The 20,811-nt window shown below is 41.8% G+C and overlaps 1 protein-coding gene across 2 annotated transcripts in view; it reads left to right on the top strand.

Moving 5' to 3' along the window:
* The window catches only part of BTRC (beta-transducin repeat containing E3 ubiquitin protein ligase), a 2,926,431-nt gene that overhangs the window by 876,185 nt on the left and 2,029,435 nt on the right, over positions 1-20,811 (top strand). For both annotated transcript variants that reach the window (XM_069611642.1, XM_069611641.1), the window contains one exon: positions 6,853-6,930. In XM_069611642.1, coding sequence (XP_069467743.1) covers positions 6,853-6,930 — 78 coding nt within the window. The remainder of the gene's footprint in view (positions 1-6,852; positions 6,931-20,811) is intronic.

Here is a 20,811-nt window from a genome sequence, read left to right as displayed (position 1 = left end):
ACCCCCCTCTTCTGGGCTCAGATCCACAAATGTGTCTAGCAATATCAGGAACATCGGTGGTTAAGACTTTTGCTTCAGAGGGCCTGATATGCTCCAAATAACAAACAAAAGGTCCTTGTGTATTGCACCTTGAGTAAGGATTCTTCACCCCTGGGTCCCCCTCTTCTGAGCTCAGACCCTTCTCGAATATCAGTCTCCTTCCGTCCGGTTCACTATGACTTGTATTCAGAAGATTTCATCTGTTATATTTACTTGTCGTTGGGTGATGGCTTTCCACCGCTGGAACGTTCTTCGCAGCCTGCACAATGTCAGAGACAATAAACATTGAGCTTCCACAATCTGAATTTCCTGTTAATACCTTGGGGGCTACCGACACGTGTGGAATCAAGGAGCACACGCAACAGCTTCCATTACCTTTTTGTTTTCCCCACTGAGCTCATGTCTGCGAACCAACTATTACTTAACTCTGGATGGTGCACATCTTCTATCGTGTCTAACCCATGTCGTTGGTATTGATCAAATGCCAAGTGGCTTCAAATCATGCAGTGGGAAGTGATCCAGCTAGCCAATGACACAGAACAAGGCCTCAACGCAATCAAGATGGAAAGGTGCGCGATCAGGCAGATGATGTTGCAGAATAGATATGTGCTAGACCTCCTCACTGCCATGGAGATAGGGGTCTGCAAGAAGATTGACGATTCCTGCTGTACCCACATACCGCCTAATGATGCAGAAAATGGGTCCCTTGCCTAGTGGGTCCGATAGCACAGCAAGTAGAGCGCTCGCTTTAACATCTGTGCAGAGCCTGCTGATGCAGGTTCGAATCCCGGTAGGGCCAAACTCAGCCTTTCATCCTTCCGAGGTCGATAAATGAGCACCACACACCGTGGGTAATAATATGCAGCACTCGGATGCCTGAGGGTTCATAGTGCTATATAAATGCTAAACTAATATTATTATATTTATTATTATGACAGGGGCCCTGTACGTTCTCAGCACTCTTCTGCAAACAGAAGCGGGCATACAAGAGACTGGCTGGTTTGACAACCTTTTTTCTTGGGCACCATCCTGGATGGGGCTGTTGCGAAGTGACTTGCAGGCTTGTCTTGAGTTACATCTTAAGTTTATTCCGGACACTTAGGTTACAGTTACATTAAGACAAATACATGAGAGTATGGACTGAATGAGCACTGGCCCCATCACCCAGGCAGGGGAGCTGTAACTGCCTGCCTCAGTATGGAATCCTCAGATCAACATTCCATCATTCACACAGCAACATTCCATGTGAAAACACAGACTCACAGCATGACAGCATGACACAGACAGTCACTACATAACCCATCTCCTTCCCTTACCAGACCCACACACACACACAGAAGGTCACAACATAACACATCTCCTTCCTTTACCAGACACACACACATACACTGAGACAATCACAACATAACACTTTGCCGGACCCGTCTCAATGCAACGCATCACCATCTAAACCGGAGGCAAAGACAACACAGCACTACTCACAAATTCAAACGCCAAATAGACTCAGCCTATCAGGTGCAACCAACTTAGCCAATACAATCAAATACTGCAGATAACCATGAGACACTGGCCAGACATCCCAAACCCATCTGTGTACCCAGCTTTTGACCACTGACAACCCGATGGCAGTATTGCATGAGTCCGCCATGCCAAAACCGACACTCCGGAGAAGGCACATGCTTTGGCACAACAACATATAAGAGAATATCACTTACGAAGGCGCTACCTCCTTTAACAATTGTGGAAACAATCCAATGTGGCACTAATCCACTCTGATACCAGGCCTACTTCATATTAGCAGAGGCGCTACGTCTCGCACATCACGATGTTCCACAAACCGGAGGCGCTACCTCCCTCAAGTACACTTGCGTCCATGCACACCAGAGGCGCTACCTCTCTCCAATACAATTTTTCCCAATAACCGGAGGCGCTACCTCCCTCAAATACCCTGGTGACACTCACAATCAGAAGCGCTACCTCTCTCAAACACCAATTGTGCCACACTCACTCTGGAGGCGCTACCTCCCTCAAATACCTTAGTGACACGCACATCAGAGGCGCTACCTCTCTAAAGTACCAATTGTGCCACACAAACTGGAGGCGCTACCTCCCTCACATACACTTGCATCACACTCACCAGAGACGCTACCTCTCTCTATCATGAGGCATACATCGGAGGCGCTACCTCCCACAAAATACACTGTCACACTTATGAGAGGCCCTACCTCACTCAAATGCCACTAGTGCAACCCAAACCAGAGGCGCTACCTCTCACCACTACCTAGCAACAGTCACACCAGAGGCGCTACCTCTTTTCATTACAATTGTGAGACACACACACCAGAGTCGCTATTGCTTACTACTACCTCAGTGTCACCCCACACCAGAGGCACTGCCTCTGCAGTGACAACCTGACTCATACTATATCTCATAACAGTCCTTGGTCCTTGTGCATCCAATTCACATCCAACCTCAATAGAGTCAGGCACATTTACATATTTGCATTTACACAGCAAAAATAGCAATGTTATGACTGCAGTATACTAAAACATCTTATAATTTCGTCCTAAAAGTCCATGGTCATCTTTTGACCCTATGACATAACTTTGTTCCTAAAAGTCCATGTTGCAATAGCAACTAAACTCCTGAAAAGCCTCAAAAGATTATGCTAGCCCATTCTTCCGTTAGCGCTTCCGTCATTTCAACACATGCAACCCACAAGCACCTCACTCATTACTTTTAGAAAAGCATATCTGACTTCTAAAAGTAAACACAACTTTTCTAAAATTCCATGGCTGGCATGCAACTTTATTCTGTAAAATGCGCCATCATATTATCTCAAACTCATAGTGCTTTACCTTGTATTAACCAACCACCTCATCAACAAAAAGGATACATTATCCGTCCTTTGTACAGACCGGACCATCTCCGTATCATCTCTTCTTTAACTTCAACACCTGCATGTACTCTTCGATGGAGTCACAAACGGCGAGGCTTTTAATTCGCTTTCTATTGATGATGCAGTCATTACGTGACACAGTGTACTGGGAGAGGCACCTTAGCGTGGCTCTACACTGCTCTGGCCTGCAGGGCTGCTATTTCACCTGTTGACCACTACTGGACGTCCGTAACGGTGAAGCAGAGTAGCTTCCTTCCTCCCTTAGAATATGTCAAGCCACTCTTATACACGACAGTGTCTAATTGCTAAACTCCCCTTTGCATCGGTTTCATTTCCGATGCCTTCCGAACGCCGTCACTGCAAAACTTCTTTTCTCCTTCGCATCCGTTACAAAGCTTCCTCTTGTACCCTTCCAGACGTGGTCACATGACACTGTCATGTCGTGAAGCATCTATCTCTCTTCTGTTATCGCTTTAACTCTAAAGGCTTCCAATTGCTACCACGTGAGACAGTCACGTATATTTCTCAATGGAACAAGTCCTTTACTTTACAGCTGCTTTGCTTCCTGTCTCACACTCAACTTGCCACGTACCAACCGCTTGAGAACTTCAGAGTCTTGGAAAAAAAAATAAGCTACGCCTGTCTCACAACTTTACACGGAACGTTGGTATCCTTCCGTTCCGTTTCTCCACCAGCTCCCCCTGTAGGTAGTGTCACTAGTCACAACTTGACAGCAGATCAAGTCTGAGCTCCTGCTAACCAACTGTCATTTTATCAGAGAGAAACTCAGTCACAGCACCGTAACATTTCATAAGTTCAAACTTTCCCATTGTTATGACTCTGTAAGGTTGAACTTCCCAGTTCCACTTCTGTTTATTTTCCCTTTCATTATGAAGGCAGGTTTCCTTTTTATCTGCTTAAGGGAACATACAGCAATGGGAGGCGTACCCAGCTGTTCTTTGACTCTTGACAAACTTGACTCTCCTCCCTGCCATAGGGCTGCTTCACTTTGGGGACTTAGCTCCCTTCCTGGGCTTCCCTCCTAGATCCTACTTCTTTCTTTAACCCCTTGTGTTCAGTCCACCTTCCCTCGCTGCCTGTGGACTGCTGCAGTTCAAGGCACTGGGGCTTTCTTACTCCTCCCTTCCTTAACCCTGGGTGATGGGTGTTGACTTACTTGTATCTTTGGGGGCAGTGCTGACCACCACTTTGTCCTCCTCTCTCCTGCACCCCCCACAGCAGGTTCCTGCAGATAGCTTCTTTGCGCAGATTCTTCTTTAGAGACCAACTCGTCGCCAATGTTGCGAAGTGACTTGCAGGCTTGTCTTGAGTTACATCTTAAGTTTATTCCGGACACTTAGGTTACAGTTACATTAAGACAAATACATGAGAGTATGGACTGAATGAGCACTGGCCCCATCGCCCAGGCAGGGGAGCTCTAACTGCCTGCCTCAGTATGGAACCCTCAGATCAACATTCCATCATTCACACAGCAACACTCCATGTGAAAACACAGACTCACAGAATGACAGACAGTCTCTACATAACACAGGCGATAGTGAAGATGTTGGTGCCTGTGGTCGGGTTTGTTTTGGCAATATTCTGTACTTGCCAGCTTGAGCTTCAGTGTTGTGCCAAAGCAGTGCCTAACAGCGCAATAATTATGCTTTCAATTGGGGTACAGGAGGCACCTTGTGGTACATAAGATAGCCCAGTTCAGACTGACGATCCAAACAAGCGAAGCATGGTTGTGATAGAGAAACGTCTTCACCCCCATGTTCCCCCACCTGACCCCAAGAACTGCACAGAACACTGGGTAGATTTAGCAGGGTATGGAGGATGTATATATATGACATGTACCCCTGAACAATATGCGCAGGCTGGGAAACGTTTATGGTCCGAATGTAAGGCATGGGTACCAAAGGAATGGTCACCTCCATACTTGGAAGCTGAAAGATTGGAAAGTGAAAGAAGGGGTGAAAAGGACGGGGGCTCACATGGGAGTTCGTTAATGTAGTATTAATGTAGTATTTATGAAGTGTGCAGTAGGGACTCGGGAAGGGTACAGGGGGCAGGGGGGTTGGTGGAAAGGACCATAGTGCATTGAGGATGGGGAATGTTTCTTTTGGTCCATCGAACATGGGGAACCAAATGCCATCTTACATAGTAGCAGCCATATTGGAATCGAGGCCTAACGTTGTGCTGGAGCCAGAGCCACAGCCCCAAGCCACAAAGATAGAAATAAAGCGTATACATGCGGGATAGGTTATAGCTTGGGCACTGGTGAGAAAGGCCAGGTCTGCAGAGGTTCATAGACTCTTCATTTTCTCATGTTGCCAACATTTCGCATCCCGAAGGAATGCGCCCTGCAAGGCCACAAAGGGGTTTAGAGCTCTTTGTGAAAAGCACTCCCACGGGAAGGAGTGCACGAACCTCTGACCTTTCCTGTCCGAGCTCTAAATAATAGCGCCCAAAACCCCCAGCATTCCAAGGTATCAGTCAGTTCCAGACCACCAGCCATAAAACCGTTAGACTCCCTATCTATCAGAAAAGATCTGAAAACAGGGATCGGTTGCCTTCACCATAGGTCGCGTGATTTGTGCTGCTAGGTGCCAGGAGGGATAAAACAACATAGCTGAAACGAGGGTGGGGAGCTTTGGTTGAACACCAACGTGTCTGGAATTGAGCTGTAGTTTGTTAGAAGCATTGACCTTGAAGTATCCTCTTTGCCCATGTCTGCAGTACCAAGTGCACATCAGGTTAGAGATAGAGCCAGTATTGTTTTTCTTCACATAATTGCCAATTAGTTGCAGATTTATGCCTGATGACGCGCAAGGAGGAGCCCACGTGGAAGAAGATGGACAGACTGGGCTGGGACCAATAGCCTGGCATCCCTTATGGAGCAGGTGACCTATGTATAGGGTCCCACCAACCAGCCGTTTGGATTTGTAAACTGTGTAACTTACGTCACTGATGCTGTATGCCTTCATAAAGTGTTGTTCGTACCGATTTTGGCAGAACGTTCCATGGAAACAGAGTCCTTTGCGGACGCATTTATATTTTTGTGGAAATAAAGTTGGTTTTCCTTGCAAAAGGTGTGCTGGGTCTTTTTCCCTAGTGGGTTATATTTCTGGTGTGATCATTTAGGGGCTTCTTTACACTATTCTTTATTGGCCAATCAGCAAGCTTCATGTAAATCCACTCTCTACCTGCAACTTACATATTTAAAGGATCGTCTCATGGGTACTTTATTGCCATGCCATTTGTATATAGCACACAGTGCAGCATATTTGCGATATCGCGCTGCTATTTACAACATTCTGTTGCACAGTGGAAGAAATGCATCCGTCCGTTTCAGTTGACATCCCTTTATGTAAATGGACAGCACAGCTGTACAAAGGAATGTACAGTATAATACATCTCAAACACATTGTAGTTCACAGTTCTGCATTTGCTCTAGGGATCTTTTTTTTTATAGCCAAGTAACAAAAGAGCTAGGTTTTAATAGCAACCATGACTTCCAGATAAACCAATTGCTAACAGTGGGGCATGTGCAGGGTACCTTGTAATAGCATGCTATTGACGCTGTTGTTGGTGCTGTATTGGTTTTTCTCAAGCTGTGTGCGAAGATATGCACTTAGCATTTTTTAAATGTGATCCTTGCTGTTTCCTTATCTTCGCCACCTTCCCTTAAAAAGTAAGTCATTTTTCCAGGATAATAATCTTGTATTTACTTATTTCCTTGCGAGTATAGCTGCAATTCTTATTGTTTTTGATATGGATATTCTTTGTTCCCGGCTTTCAGTGGATTGATTGAATGTCATCAAAGAGTGTAAATGACGTTTGTGTTCCCCCATTGCTGATGGTAACCAGGACAAGTTTAAGTGACCCTTTGCTAACCTTTTACCTTTTAGAATCCCTCTGAGAGAGAAGATTGTAGTAATGACGAGCCACCTCGGAAGATCATACCAGAACAGAACACCATCAGACAGGTACGGCATGCATTCAGTAATCTTTCTGCCTGATCCTAGATCTGCGAGAAAGCACTCTGCTTGATGTTTCAGTCTTGAGCTTTTAACCATATCTTGCCCAAATCGAGGCACATGGCAGGGATGTCCGCTGTCTCCTCTCGTATTTGTCTTACGCATGGAACCACTAGCCATCCTGATTAGGACCAATAAGGCTGTCGAGGGCGCGAGGGCGTGAGGTGGAGGGAGTGGACTATAAAGCATCCCTTTATGCGGGTGATATTATGCTTGGAATCATCAATTGGAAATCAGTTGCTAAGGAATCTGATTTTCAGGTTACAGTTGGTGCACCTATCTATCTTTGTATCTATATTATGTGGTGTTAAAGTGCCTAGGCATCCTTTAAATTCATGTTAGCTAAAGAATTGAAGGGATGCGATGTGGCATTCTTTTTGGGCTCAAGTTAACGTTCGCTGCTGGTGAGTACTCTTTGCTGTAGGCCCTTTGATACGTTTAAACACATAGCACCAGTGTTGTGTTCCTTGTTTTTGAATCCCAGTATGTAGATATCTACACATTATTTTCTTTTTAATGGAATGCATTGAAATGATTCCAGACATAATCCATTGGCTAAGTAGATGGTTAGTCATCTTAGTGACCAAGCCCGATTTGCATATGGTCTTTCCCCTTTTGTAATGGTTTGGCATGCAAAGAACGATGGGCTGGAGAGTTGCCCAGAGCAATGCCAGATGTTAGGATTAATTCTAAACCTTCCAGACATCAACTCTTTTGTTTTGCTTAATCATCATAAAGCTGCAGCAGGTCTGCACTGGCAATAATATTATGTTCACTTAAGTCTTCTCCTTAGCATTATTATTGGAATTTTAAATTGTGCGTAATGCTGACTACTCAAGCGCCCAAATGCAGGACAGAGGATTATTCTGATCCCAAGGTGAACGCATTGCCCTTGAGCTATCCTCCCGATGGCCACCTTGTATATATCGTGCCATCTCTGGCGCCAGAGCCAGATCATTAGTTGCAACGTCAAGTAAATCTCTCCTTTATCCATAGACCCATGGAACCTCTAACTTCACATCAAGGACATTTCTCCTTTATCCATAGACTCCTTGGTACTTTTCACTTTCTGCACCATTGGTTTACATTCCTTGCTTATTGAAGTTTCACTCATCTAAGCTTCCACAATCAATATCCCTCACCTTTTTACCTTATTAGTTAGTAACCCTCGCATCCTTTATTTGGTACACTCTCTCTTTTCCGCTGCTGCTTCCTCATTACCCCTTATTTGCAGACTGTGGTCGGGAAACCCCTTGAAGGAGCACAGTGCACCTCTTTTTGGGCAAACGTCAGCATTCTGAGACTACTGCAGTGGTGACTTGGTATAATATCTATACCATAAGACCCCCCAACATGAAGGCAAAGTCCTTGTATCCATAAATGTATAAGCTCCTGGCTGATGTTTGGTACCTAAACTGCACCCCACTAAACGTCTTGGCTTCACATGATAACTGACATCATATCTCACCCCAAGATTGAACATTCTACACCAAACACAGTATCTAGAACACCACTAACCACAGACTCTGCATTGCATTAACTGACTCGGTTCACCACCCACACCAGAATCAAACACTAGCCCACAGACGACACCACATTAACCTCATGCTCAAACGTATTGCAACATTGACCAGATATGCAACATGCATGTGCACCTCAGGGTCCTCCCACGTCACATCACGGGGGATACTTGACAACAACGCATCACTGTTTTCTCAAATGATTTCCAACCTTTTCTTTTGACAAATTGCACAGGGCAAAACGACCATGAAAACGGCAGCAATTGTGATATATCCAACCCAGGGACATGTCAGAAAATACATTCTCTTGGATCCCTCATTGGCAAATGCATAGTGGATCAGCATCCCCTTCACTCCCAAACGTCCTGTATATCTGTCTTCCTGTGCCTCTGGTACCATCCAGCCCCTATCAGATTATTATTGAAAGCATTTTGTCATACTTGATAGATAATTTATAGCATCCATTTGACAGCATATTCTGTTATGGTAATAGAGAACTATTTTGAGTGTTATTCTATCCTGTGAAGTAGTATGAATGGGTTAGTTGGTGTTAAGTTAATTAGTTTGTGGCTTCTATTTTTATTTTGGAGATAATCATTTCACCAAATAATATTGCCAGGCAGGGTGGCAGTCATTCGTTGTTTTGTGGTGCCACATGTATAGTTTACTTGTAGCACCTCTTGTATATCCCCCCCAAAAGGTTAAAGCTCCCCTTAAATGTTGTAGGGATTTGTAACATCTTTAATTGCTCTAGATATAGAGTATAATGTGGAAGAAGTGGACATGACTCGGGTTTCCTATATTGTATACGTAATTCACACATAAATACGTAATTTTCCCTAAGAGTGGAGTGAGAAAGTTGATGGCGTGCAAAGTTACAGAGCTAACCATCTTGATGTGCTAACTTACTAAGATTTTCAAGGTTTGGATTGGAGAACACACTAAGGCTAACAAAAATTGTAATTTTAAATGTGGCCAAAAAAAACTGATCGTTCCTCCCTAAAGAGAGGCCCAAGTGAGACTTGTTCCAAACAAGGGTGCTCTGTACCTGGATGTTTGGTTTGCCCAGTGGGGTGTTTTCGAACAGTGGGATATACACAAAAACTATTTTCTGTGAGCCCAAGCAAGAATGCATACGAGGACATTTCTTTTTAGGATGGGGCACGGGGCTTTCCCATAAAACATTTTACACGTGTGGCAACGAAACTTGAACTGGGTGCTAGTTGCGATTGGTATTGAATACAGAAACCTTTGGGTGCAAAAACATGATCTCTTTCATTCAGGCCACCACCCATCCTCACAGACTCAGTTTGTGTGTGTTGCAATAGTTGGATTAATCGCTCAAATGAGGCCCCCATTCATAAAGGGCATTGCAATAATTCACTCTAGAGTGGGTAAACGCATCTACTATGAATTCTTATTAGTAGGAGCATCCATTTTAGGCAGCGATGTAGCGTATTTTACAGATAATAAAGATAAGGCCTAAAATGAGAGGGCCCTTCTTGGCAAATAATACCTATGTTGTGTGTGAAATCCTGAGCCCAACCCATTAAGGACAGGATATGTGCATTTGAAATGCAGATTTGAGCAGAACAAAAGTAAGGTTTAAAGTGTTCCAAGAATGAACCACGTTACATGTGAACGGCAGGCCTAGAATTGAAGTAGGTATTTTGCAGGGAATAACACAAGCCATTTAATAAGAAGTTCTGATTTCTTCATGTCTTTCCAATGTAAATAGCATAAGTAAAGATGTCATTACAGCGAAAGGTGTATTCCAGTCAATGTTTTCCTTTATTCAGCCATGTTAGTACTTTATTCAAACTATATTGTTTGAAACTCGTGGATGTTATGATTTTGTTCTGATTCAGATAACTTGGGCTTGTGGACAGCTCATCTGGGATGGTTATGTATTATTATGTTTACCTGCCACTTGTGCCCCTAGAGGGCGGCCTAAAGGTGGTTTAGCTTTAGCATTTCGAAATGATCAAGAAATTACTGTGTTATCTGAAAAACAATGGAATTCTTCTGCACTTATTGCCACTTTTAATGTTAAAACTAGGAAAGGTATTGAAGCTTTATTGCTGGTAAATATCTATTGGAATAATGCAGAGCACACGGACATGATGTTAGAAAAACTGATTGAGGAACTTAATATCATGATTGAAGAGTGGTTGGACTTAAAGCCAAATGGTTTAATCATTGTGGCTAGAGATCTAAACGCTGATTGTAACCTAACTATTTGTGAGACTGGGTGGGTTTTATCCTCTCCTCATGACCATGGAACCAAAAGTGGTAACAAAAGATACAGAGGTGCTTTATGGCTATTATTTGCCAGAACCTGGGGCTTGGTAAAGCAGCTTAATGATAAACCAACATGGATGGCACGAGGTATGTCATGTATTATAGATTATATGTTTGTTAGTGAACAAATTAATAAAAATATAAAAAATATGAATGTTCAAGTTAACCCACACAGTGATCATGCTATCAATTGATTTAATGTTTGAAAAATTGCCAGCAGACCATAATGTGTACTGTGAGCCAGTCATTGCAAACGTGAGAGGGAATAGAGTCAAATGGAATTCCACTAAGACTGTTAAAATGAACAACTTGATGATGCATGACTTTACTCACAGAACATTGGAATCAAAAATAGAAACGTATTCAGTTGATCTATTTGGTGTAATGTTGGAGACTCTTAACTAGGTTTTACAAACCAGTAAGGCCTGAATCATCCAAAGGTAAAAGACGCAGACATGTTTTTGATCTAGCTGTAAAAGAGCGTAGGTCACAATTGCATAAAGAACTAAGAGATGTGAAGAAGCTAAACTTAACCAAGTTAAAAACTAAGGATGTGGTTAGAGGGTGTTAGCAGAGGTATAAGAACTGGACGATTCAGAATTGTGCTGCACAACAGCAAAAAGATGGCGAGGCTATGCTCTCGGCCTTGAAAGAAAATAACTCAAGGAATTATTGGGCCTTAATTAACAGCACTGAGATGTCTCAAGTTCAAATAACCATAAATCCTATAAGTGAAAAAGTATGGTGTGATCATTTTGAGAAATTGTACTGTCCCTCCTTAATGCCTTGGCTGGTTCAAGCATACGAACCAACAGAATGGGTGCTTGATGTATCTATAGATAACATAGCTAAATGTATTCGAAAAATGAAATCATCATCTACACCGGGGCCGAATAACTTGTCCTATGTAACCTTTAAGCAGAATGTTTACTTATGGTCACGGATACTCAGTTTATTATGTAGAAATGTGATCAACACAAAGAGAATGCCTGATTCATGGAAGCTATCATATGTGATCTTAATATTTAAACAAGGTAATCGGTTGAATCCTATAAATTATCGTCCGATTTCACTTATGAATGTGGAGGCAAAAAAAAAAATATTTGCCTCACTGGTTTTGGAACGATTAACAAATTGGATTGATGAGAAGGGAATTCTAGATACCAGACAATTTGGATTTAGAAAGGGGATGGGGACAGATGCTGGGGGCCTTCTTGTATCTATTCTGCAAGCTAAAGCTCAGAGTTTTGGTGAACTTCCACTTTACACAGCATCAATGGATCTATCTGCTGCTTTTGACATGGTAGATAGACCCATACTTTGGCAAAGGCTTATTTCATTGAATATTGATAAAGGGTTATTTGATATATTGATATATCTATATTCCAACACACTGATGAAAGTGAGATTGGGTAACGACGGACTGATGTCAAAAGAGATAAAATCGAAGAATGGCCTAAAACAGGGTTGTTCACTAGCTGCCATACTATTTAATCTGTATGTGTCTGGTGCTCGTGAAGTGTTTGATGCAAGTGGACTAGTGGCACCTAAACTTGGAACAACTGCAGTAAAATGGGTCGCTTATGCAGATGATTTTTTGCTTTTTGATAAAACAAAGATTGCTTTACAAAGATTGATTGACACTTTTGCAAAAATTATAACTGATTTGAAGCTGAAAATAAATCCACAAAAAACAATAATAATTTATTTGGGAAATACTAATAAAAAATGTGCGAAGCCAACGTGGTTTGTAGAGGGCGAAAGGATACATCTTCATAAAGCAATCCGATATTTGGGATACTCTTTTTCTAGCTCAATGACCAAAAGTTTTATGAAACATTGTTTAAAAACAAAGGCAATTGAGGCGGGTCATTGAGACAAAATATGGAAAGTTTACTATGGTAACATGCAGGGATTTTTATATTATGAAGGTTATGCCAAAACCTGCATACAGGTTTGAATTTCTTGCAGAAAATATGACTACATATTTAAGAAATCTTGAAGCAGTTATATGGAGGAAGGTCTTGTTCTTTTTGCCTAAATGCATACCTATCGAATTAATTCGGTATGAGTTTGGTCTCTGTTCTTTGAAAAATCTGATGGATTGCAAGAAAACAGCACTATATAAGAAATGTGTACTAAGTGAACGTAACTTATTGTGTGGCTTATGTAACGATAACGAGTCAGAATTATTCATGTTGAACCTTAAATGTGATGTGGAAAACATATTAGCAAATATCGGAGTTTGAAAAACCATTGAAGGTTAAGAAGTTGATCAAAGCATTTGACTGGGTTAATAATAATGCAGTAATATTAAATTCTAGGTTATATTACCAAACTGTATCTGCATGGAAATGGCACCCCGTGCCAGAGAGATAACTTGTATGATATCCATCACATAATCTGAGGAATAGTATGATGCGTTTCAGGTTTAATGTCTTGAATACAAACGAAATTCGCTTTACACGTAATCTAATACCTGATGACCAGAAAAGATGCCGCTTTTGCAATGATGAAGGGGTAATTGAAACCTTACTGCACTTATTATTATGTCCCATTTTAAGCAAGTAGAGGCTTGAATACTTCTCCAAATTTGTGAGAGATACTTCTATGGTACAAAGAGACGCAATCTGGTATGAAATGTTACATGGTACATCTATGTCATTAAAGATTAGGGTGATTGATTTCTTAAAGTAATATAGGAATTTTAACTGAATGCAATTGAGGTGGCCAAGTAATTTGGTGTGTCTGGAAAAAGAGAAATATTTTGTAACATTGTAAATGCTAGAATATTTATTTAGATGGTATGTCTTAGGAGTGTTTTTGTTGCTTGTCATCATTATTTGTAATGTTTTATCAGTATGATTAATTGATTTTAGATGGAATGTTCGAAGATTAATTGTTAAAATAGATGTATTTGTATGAATGAAAAAGCTTATGCTTATGATTCAGAGAAACTTTAATGAATTTTATCTTAAAAGTTTTGTCATTCTTTTTGCAAAGGTTTATATAAACCATTAAACAAAAAAATGTTTTACTTCCTTTTACTTGGTGAAGCACCTTGAAAGGACAGGTCTGCATTTATAAATGAACAAATGAAACCCAAAGAGCTGGAGTGAAAGAGCTGAATTAAATTACATTGTACATTTCTATTCTCACATACAGACTTGCATGAAGAGTTCAGGACCTCAAATCCAGTAGGAACCTAATAGAAAATAATTACAGGTTATGGTTAAGCTACATATCCTTGAAAGACCACACCAAGATGCTTCTAATGCTTTCAAGATAGGCTTTCAAAGCGTGAAAATACTATACATTGTCTTCAGGTATGCATTAACGGCACCATGCTTTGCTTCACATGCTTTTTTACAGCAACTCATACACAAAATCCATTAGTCTATCAAGAGTTCAGCAGAGGGGATCACAGGCTATCAGATGCACACCACCTGCCATCTGCCTTGGATTAGTTAAGGTTAAAGGTTACTGAAGATATGTACACCCAACACCAATAACTGGGAATAGTGGTGACTTGGAGAAATAGTAGACGTGTTATTTCTGCCCTTTTGAGGAGAACTGCTGTCAAGTGCACACCAGCGAAAACTCAATGCATTCACAGGAACAATGAAATGCATTAAAATTCACAAAAAACAATTTAAGCCTTATATTGCCAGGAAAGCTCTGATTTATTTGAGCTTTTGATATATTGTAGATAAAAGCAAGCTCTGTCAGAATTGTGAAACAAGTTGGTAATGGCTTAAAAATAGCAAAAGAATTGTAAAAGTTTCAAAAAGTATCAGAATTCAATACTTCAACATATTGAACTGCAGAAACTAAAAATATAAAGTTGTATCATGGTCGCACCAATGAGTCAGAAGTGGGAGTATAAAAACTAAATTAGCTGTTCTTTAGAAAGATCAGAAGCCCCCCTCCTTTTTGATCAGGTTGCTGGGTTACCACACCTCTATGGTAAGAGTAGCAGTGGGGTAAAGGCCTATAGGAATAGCATACACATAGGTTAGAGCGAAAGGAGTAAGAGTCTGAATTCTGGAATTTTGAGTGAGGAAGAGATAGAAGGGGACCAAACTGAAGATTGGAGAGAAAAAGGACCGATTACAACCAGAAGGGGAATACTGGTCCATTGAAAGAGAGCACCCCATAGATGGATGTCCAGTTCGCGCAGGAGAATTGACTTCCAAGCAAGCCACCTGAATTGAAGGTTTTTGCTGACAGAATGATGCCTGCCGGACTGGATCCCTGGATGGTGATCCCAAAATCAGAAGTTGCATCTTAAAAGGTAAATCAAAATAAACCCCTAACCATTCCCTAAAAAGAATAGATTTTCATAGAACAGCCCATTTTAAGTAGAATGTTAGTATGTTTAGCATTTATTAGAATATCGACCTTTGTGGATTTAGAAGAGTAAGATTCATATAGGCAGGTCAAATTTCATTTTGGTTTGGATGATTGTACATACATACCATCTTTTAGTGGGCTCCAGGCTAGAGAAGAGACCAAGTTGTCCAAAATTGATCTAATTCTTTTAAATAAATGTAACATTTTTGAATACCTAGCTGTCTGTTCTTTTTCCCACAATTGTGGGATGAGCTTGTATAAGTGGGTACATTAGTTTGGCATTTCACATCTGAGTGAGCCAATATTAAAATATACCAAAACACTTGGCGGTGCAATTGATAAATCAATGCCAATGGCGCCAACCTGGTCCTTTAGTGTTGGCCGATGTCACAGCATAACTCCAGCTACTTTACTTTGATTAGGGTATAACGGTACAGCCCTTCTCCAAAAAAGAATGCCCTTAGTCAAGTCAGCATTGTGCTTCAGCAGTTTTCTTGCATCCAGGCTTTACTGCTGACAGGGTAATCCTACGCTGCATGTAACTGGTCCGTACTCCCATCCAAAGTAAAGTAAGTTTGTGTGCCATTCAGCATAAATGTAAAAACTGAGTTCATGGGAGGAGGTAGTACTACCGGTCATAATAATTGTCAATTACTACCCTACTTCTGTGATCTTGTTTGTTAATTTAGGGGTTTTAAATAGATTGACTGGTTTCCTTTCTGGATGATTTCAAGAACTGTGAGACACTGTGGTGGAGGCAGCCTTCACTTTGTGGGATGTTTTAACCCACTCTGCTCTGCCCTGCGGCATCACTGTGTACGGATGGCACCCTTTGATGGCATCATCAAAATGGCCGTGAAAATCCATGCGCGCCAAAACTTAAGGAAATTGCGCTCTACCAACAACAACAAAAAAGATGGCTGCCAGATCTACCATGCATGTTGTCAGTGGTGGAATGGAAACCGCAAAAATGGAACACAGATGAAAAGCAGTGCTTGCTGAAAGAAATACGAAATCTTGCAGTTAAATCTTTTCTTGGTTGCTGAAAATACGAAATGCTGGTCCTAAACACCCGCAAACATCCAATCTTCTTGCAGGGTGTCACATTTTACTGAAGTCAAGAAAGCATTGTGGAATTGCAATATCCTGGAAAGCTGAATTGGTCACAAAAATATCCACAGCCAGTTTGCCTGCCTGTGAAAGCTGTCAAAATCTGGGCACAGTACCAGCGGCTGCCTGAAGGACTATTTCAAAAGCCTGTTTTAAAACTGTAAACTGGTACCATTAAGATCTTGTGTCAAAAATCTAAGTGACCTGTCATCAAGAGTAACATAGGTTGTCACTATTTAAACTTCATGGTTTAGAGTCTGGAATCAGTGTTTTAGATGTTTGTTTTAAAATTGGAAGTTTATTTTCAACAAAGAAAAATGTAACAAAGTGACTTTTAAAGTAAGCCTGATTCAAACCAAAACTACAAAACAACTTCCCCTACTGGGCAAGGCACCTCCCTTCTGCCCTCTGGGCCAGGACCTCAAATTCATGTGTTGATTAAGAGGGGAGGGGCACTGGGGCTGCTCTGGGAAGAGCTCAATGGGCTTCCTCCCAGGCATGGAGATGCTAATCAGGAAGGATTGTAAAGGGCATCTGCCAGAAGGAAGTGGGCGGAGATTGCTGCTGAAGCTCCAAGAAGGAGAAGGAGGTGGGGACAGACAATTTTGTTGATTCACAATGGACAAAAAGCAGATTTCTGATAAGGCTGATAATTTACTGTGGACAATTGTAAAAAAATATATAAATCCCGGACTTCTGAACCTAAATTTCTGCTGCACATTTTAAGAGGAGCCAGAACTCTGTGCTATGTTCTGGGACATAACTGTATAAATTGTGGTTTAACAGCAAATGTATTTATGTCAGAAGCATGAAACTTCACACGCTTATGCCCATATACAATGTACACATGTGTACCAATTTTGGACATACCAGATATGTGTAAAATGCAAAATTCTGTCAAATCCAGACCCAAACTCCTACAGAGACGGGGCTTGGAAGAATATTTGCTCCACACAGTATGTGATATAGATATGCTATTGTTATCAAGTTTGTAAAATTATAAATATGTATTATATGAAAAGTAGATTTCATGTTCAAAACCCAAGGGGAGGATTCCCTGGCTCATACAACCACATCATCATGGTGACACACTGTTTTCTCCTCCAGTCAAGGGGGAGAGCAGATTCTAGCCTATAGCCAACCAAGGAGGCACACTTAGGATAATTCAGCATACACACCCCTTTATCAAATGCATAGAGACAGCTGAGGACTTGGAGACACACACACATTCACCCACCAACTGATTGCTGGCGGAGCACTTTGCAAGAGAACTATCCATATTCCAGACTCCAGAAACTTGGCAAGCAGGAAGGCCCATTTGCATAGCTGAACCACTCTCAGCTAGGCCGTGAAAATTCCAGAAACCAGAATTTACCCCAGACTCCTAAGGGGAACCAAAGAACAGCCTGGCTGTGCTGTACTGCTTTCCTGCTAAAAACTATTGCCAGAATCCAAAGACACAACCCAGTAGAGCCGTGCGGTGGCCAGAACGCCTTGCTGATTGCAGACCAGAGCGCCTAGCTGTCCAGTCCGGTGTGCCCAGCAGAATTCCTGTCCAGAAATCTTGAATGACCTGAATCCCTGACGGTTCTGTTCAAACCTATGTAGTGAGTATCCTTAGTATAGGACTGTCACCAGTCTTTGTACTGTCCATAGTCATCCCTATCCAAACCCATCCTCTTATATCCAGAACTGCATTGTTGGAATATTTTTTAACTGCCTGAACTCTCTATCCCATCCCTATTATTTCTTCTGGTCTAGTAGTGTTAAACCAATCTTTGCGCTGATATAGTTCATCTGAAGAAGGCGAGCGTCTCGGCAGGCAAAAACCTGATCCAGAGACGTCCTGGGCTGGTGGCTGTGCTGTTGTGTAGTTTGCATCTTCATAGTCCATCCCTTGTGTAAGAAATCCTGTTTGTCTTTTTAAAAGCGCATCCTTGTTTTACAATTTGCCTCTATCTAAAAAAAGACCTCCATGAAAACGTCCATAACTTCTTCAGTTTTCATGCTAGAAACGAAATTTAAGTGTCTGCTTGTAGCTAACATCCTAAGCTTTCTAATCCGTATAGTTCTCCCGTGATCGCGACTACCGCGCGCAGAATAGTTTCCCGCGAATTTTGTCTCAGGAAAATCTATAACTTGTAAAATAGTTTTTCATTGCACCCGACATCAAAATTACGTTTTCTCATTGCTTATTGCTCTCAAATCATTGCTAGTGTTTGTCTACAACCATATACAGCGGCTCCCATTAGTAGTTCAACAATTTGTGATTTAGCCCATTTTTAGTGTTTTACCTCTTCCATTCAAAGCCAATTTTAAAACAATTTTTGACAGTTTGCCAATTATTTCTGTTTCTCTCTTGTGTTTGCTAGGGGGAAATTGTGATTGATCTATTTGCTTGAATTCTGCATTCCTGAAACCTGTTCTCTCTCCTTCTATCGCTCTACCTTGCATATTGGGGGGGATTGAGGGGTGTGCAGGGGGAAAGAGTAACCACATTGCTATTGATTTGAACATACAACCACAAAAGTATTATTGCTGTGCTGCATTGTTTTTGCGCATTATTACTCCTTATGATTAAAGAGATTGTTTAGAGTGACATCACCCCATTGGTGATTATTGCATAACCATTAAAATAGTGTAATTATATTGTGAATATATATAAATAAATATTTTAACTTTGCAAACCAGCCTGATTCCTGGTTCAGTGTGACCGGGGGGGATTCAAAGAGAGGGACGTGATATAAGTGGTACATCGTTCAGAATAAAAGAACTTTTAGACACAAATAAATAAGGGTTTCAGTTGTGCATTCCACACTAGGCATTGACTTAGGTGAAGTACCGGATTGAAATCACTTACAAGATTGGGGACTCGTCACAAGATTTCTGAATTAGACATACCACTTGTGACAGTCTAATACAGCGTGCTAACTGACGGGATACATAAACCCTGTTGGGCTACCAGATCGTGCTACACTGTGAAAAGCGCCGTTCAATAACAACACTCTAAGGAATTGGTCTGTTTGCAAAAATAAAATAACTTCTGTAAGTCAGAAAGGAAATTAATATTTCCGGAATGCCGACCCTAGTAGAAATTAATATGGCAAAAGAACACCTACTGCACAAATAATTTCAGAGGTGAATGGACAAAACAGGATCAGAATGTTTGGTTGCAGGAAATTAAAGAACAGGCCACTGCCACAGGATTAGACATATGGCAGGATCAGGGTCCATTCCACATGGCACTTAGTAAATTGTACATGGCCCCTAAGCTACAAGAAGAGCAAAGTAAAATTGCCAGAATATCGGCATATCTGTACCTCCATTTTGGAGCAATACAGGAAAAATATGCAGAAAACCTAGATCTTGCAAATAGGCGTGTACAATCACTAGAAAAGGCCCAAACTGATCTGGACTCTGCAGAGCAAAGGCTACAAAAGAGCCTAGAATCAGAAAATGAAACCAGGCCGGCAGTACCTGGTAAAAATAAAAGGAGATCTGGATATCCTGCAGCAAGAGAAGGTAGAGCAGGATACCAAGGTACTGGCGATGTAGAAAGAGTGCCAAGAAAGTTTGGACTCTCTAATACAGAGCCAACAAAAGCTGGAACAGCAAATACATTTTAATAGAGCATGCGCAGAGCAGGTAGTCACCCTGCAAAACCGCCTAGACCAAGAAAAAGAAGAAAATAATAAATTAATTCTCAAAGACCTTGACACCCAGACAGAATTTGATGAAGAGCGCCAGAAAGCTGGTGCACTCCAAAGACAAAGGGACAAGCTGGCTGCACAGAGGGGTACTCTCATTTAGGAAAGGGACACCTTAGGCCAGGAGGTCAGTTATTTAAAAGCCAAAATGGAAGAAAATCACCTGGCCCTTCAGGGACTGGGTGAACTCCAAAAAGACCACGGAAAGCTGTTAAAGCATGCCAGGAGGGTGGAAGATGCTCTAGCAAAGAAGGACTAGGCCTGTAAGGACAGGACTCAGGAGGTAACCCTCCTGCAGCAAAAATTGGCCCAATATTCTAAAATTACCCAGGAAGCACAGAGAGACAATGAGGCTCTCTGTGAGAAAAATGACAGGCTCCACATAAAGGTAGCTATGCAGGAACAACTAATAGAGACTAGTAAGGCATTGATAGAAGAGTAAAAGGGCCAGATTATTGCATGGCAACAGGGAGTAGGGCATGAGAGAGATGAAGTCCGCTGGGAGAGGGAAACACCTGAGCATAACCTCAGGAACCCTAGTACCAGAGACTTTCATCTCTTCCACTCCCTGGATTCTGCCACCCCCATGTCCACTGGCGCACACGAGCCAAGGGCCACGGGGATGGCAGACTTCAACCCAATGAGAAATAGGGGCTCATAGATCAGCACCTCCCAGGAATGGATGGGCGGGCATCTGTGTATGGGTTCCCAAGTGCTAGGGCCATCTTCTCTGATCAGTGAGACTCCAATGAGGGGAGGGTCAGAGAAAGGGATCCTTAAAAATATAATTTACCCAGAGACCAGATGGTCAAATTTAGTGGGGAACTCCATGAGAGTAG

This window comes from Ambystoma mexicanum, chromosome 8 (genome assembly GCF_040938575.1).
Source record: "Ambystoma mexicanum isolate Mex_15411 chromosome 8, UKY_AmexF1_1, whole genome shotgun sequence".
NCBI classification, from domain to species: Eukaryota; Metazoa; Chordata; class Amphibia; order Caudata; family Ambystomatidae; genus Ambystoma; species Ambystoma mexicanum.
This window is presented reverse-complemented; position numbering and strand designations above follow the sequence as displayed.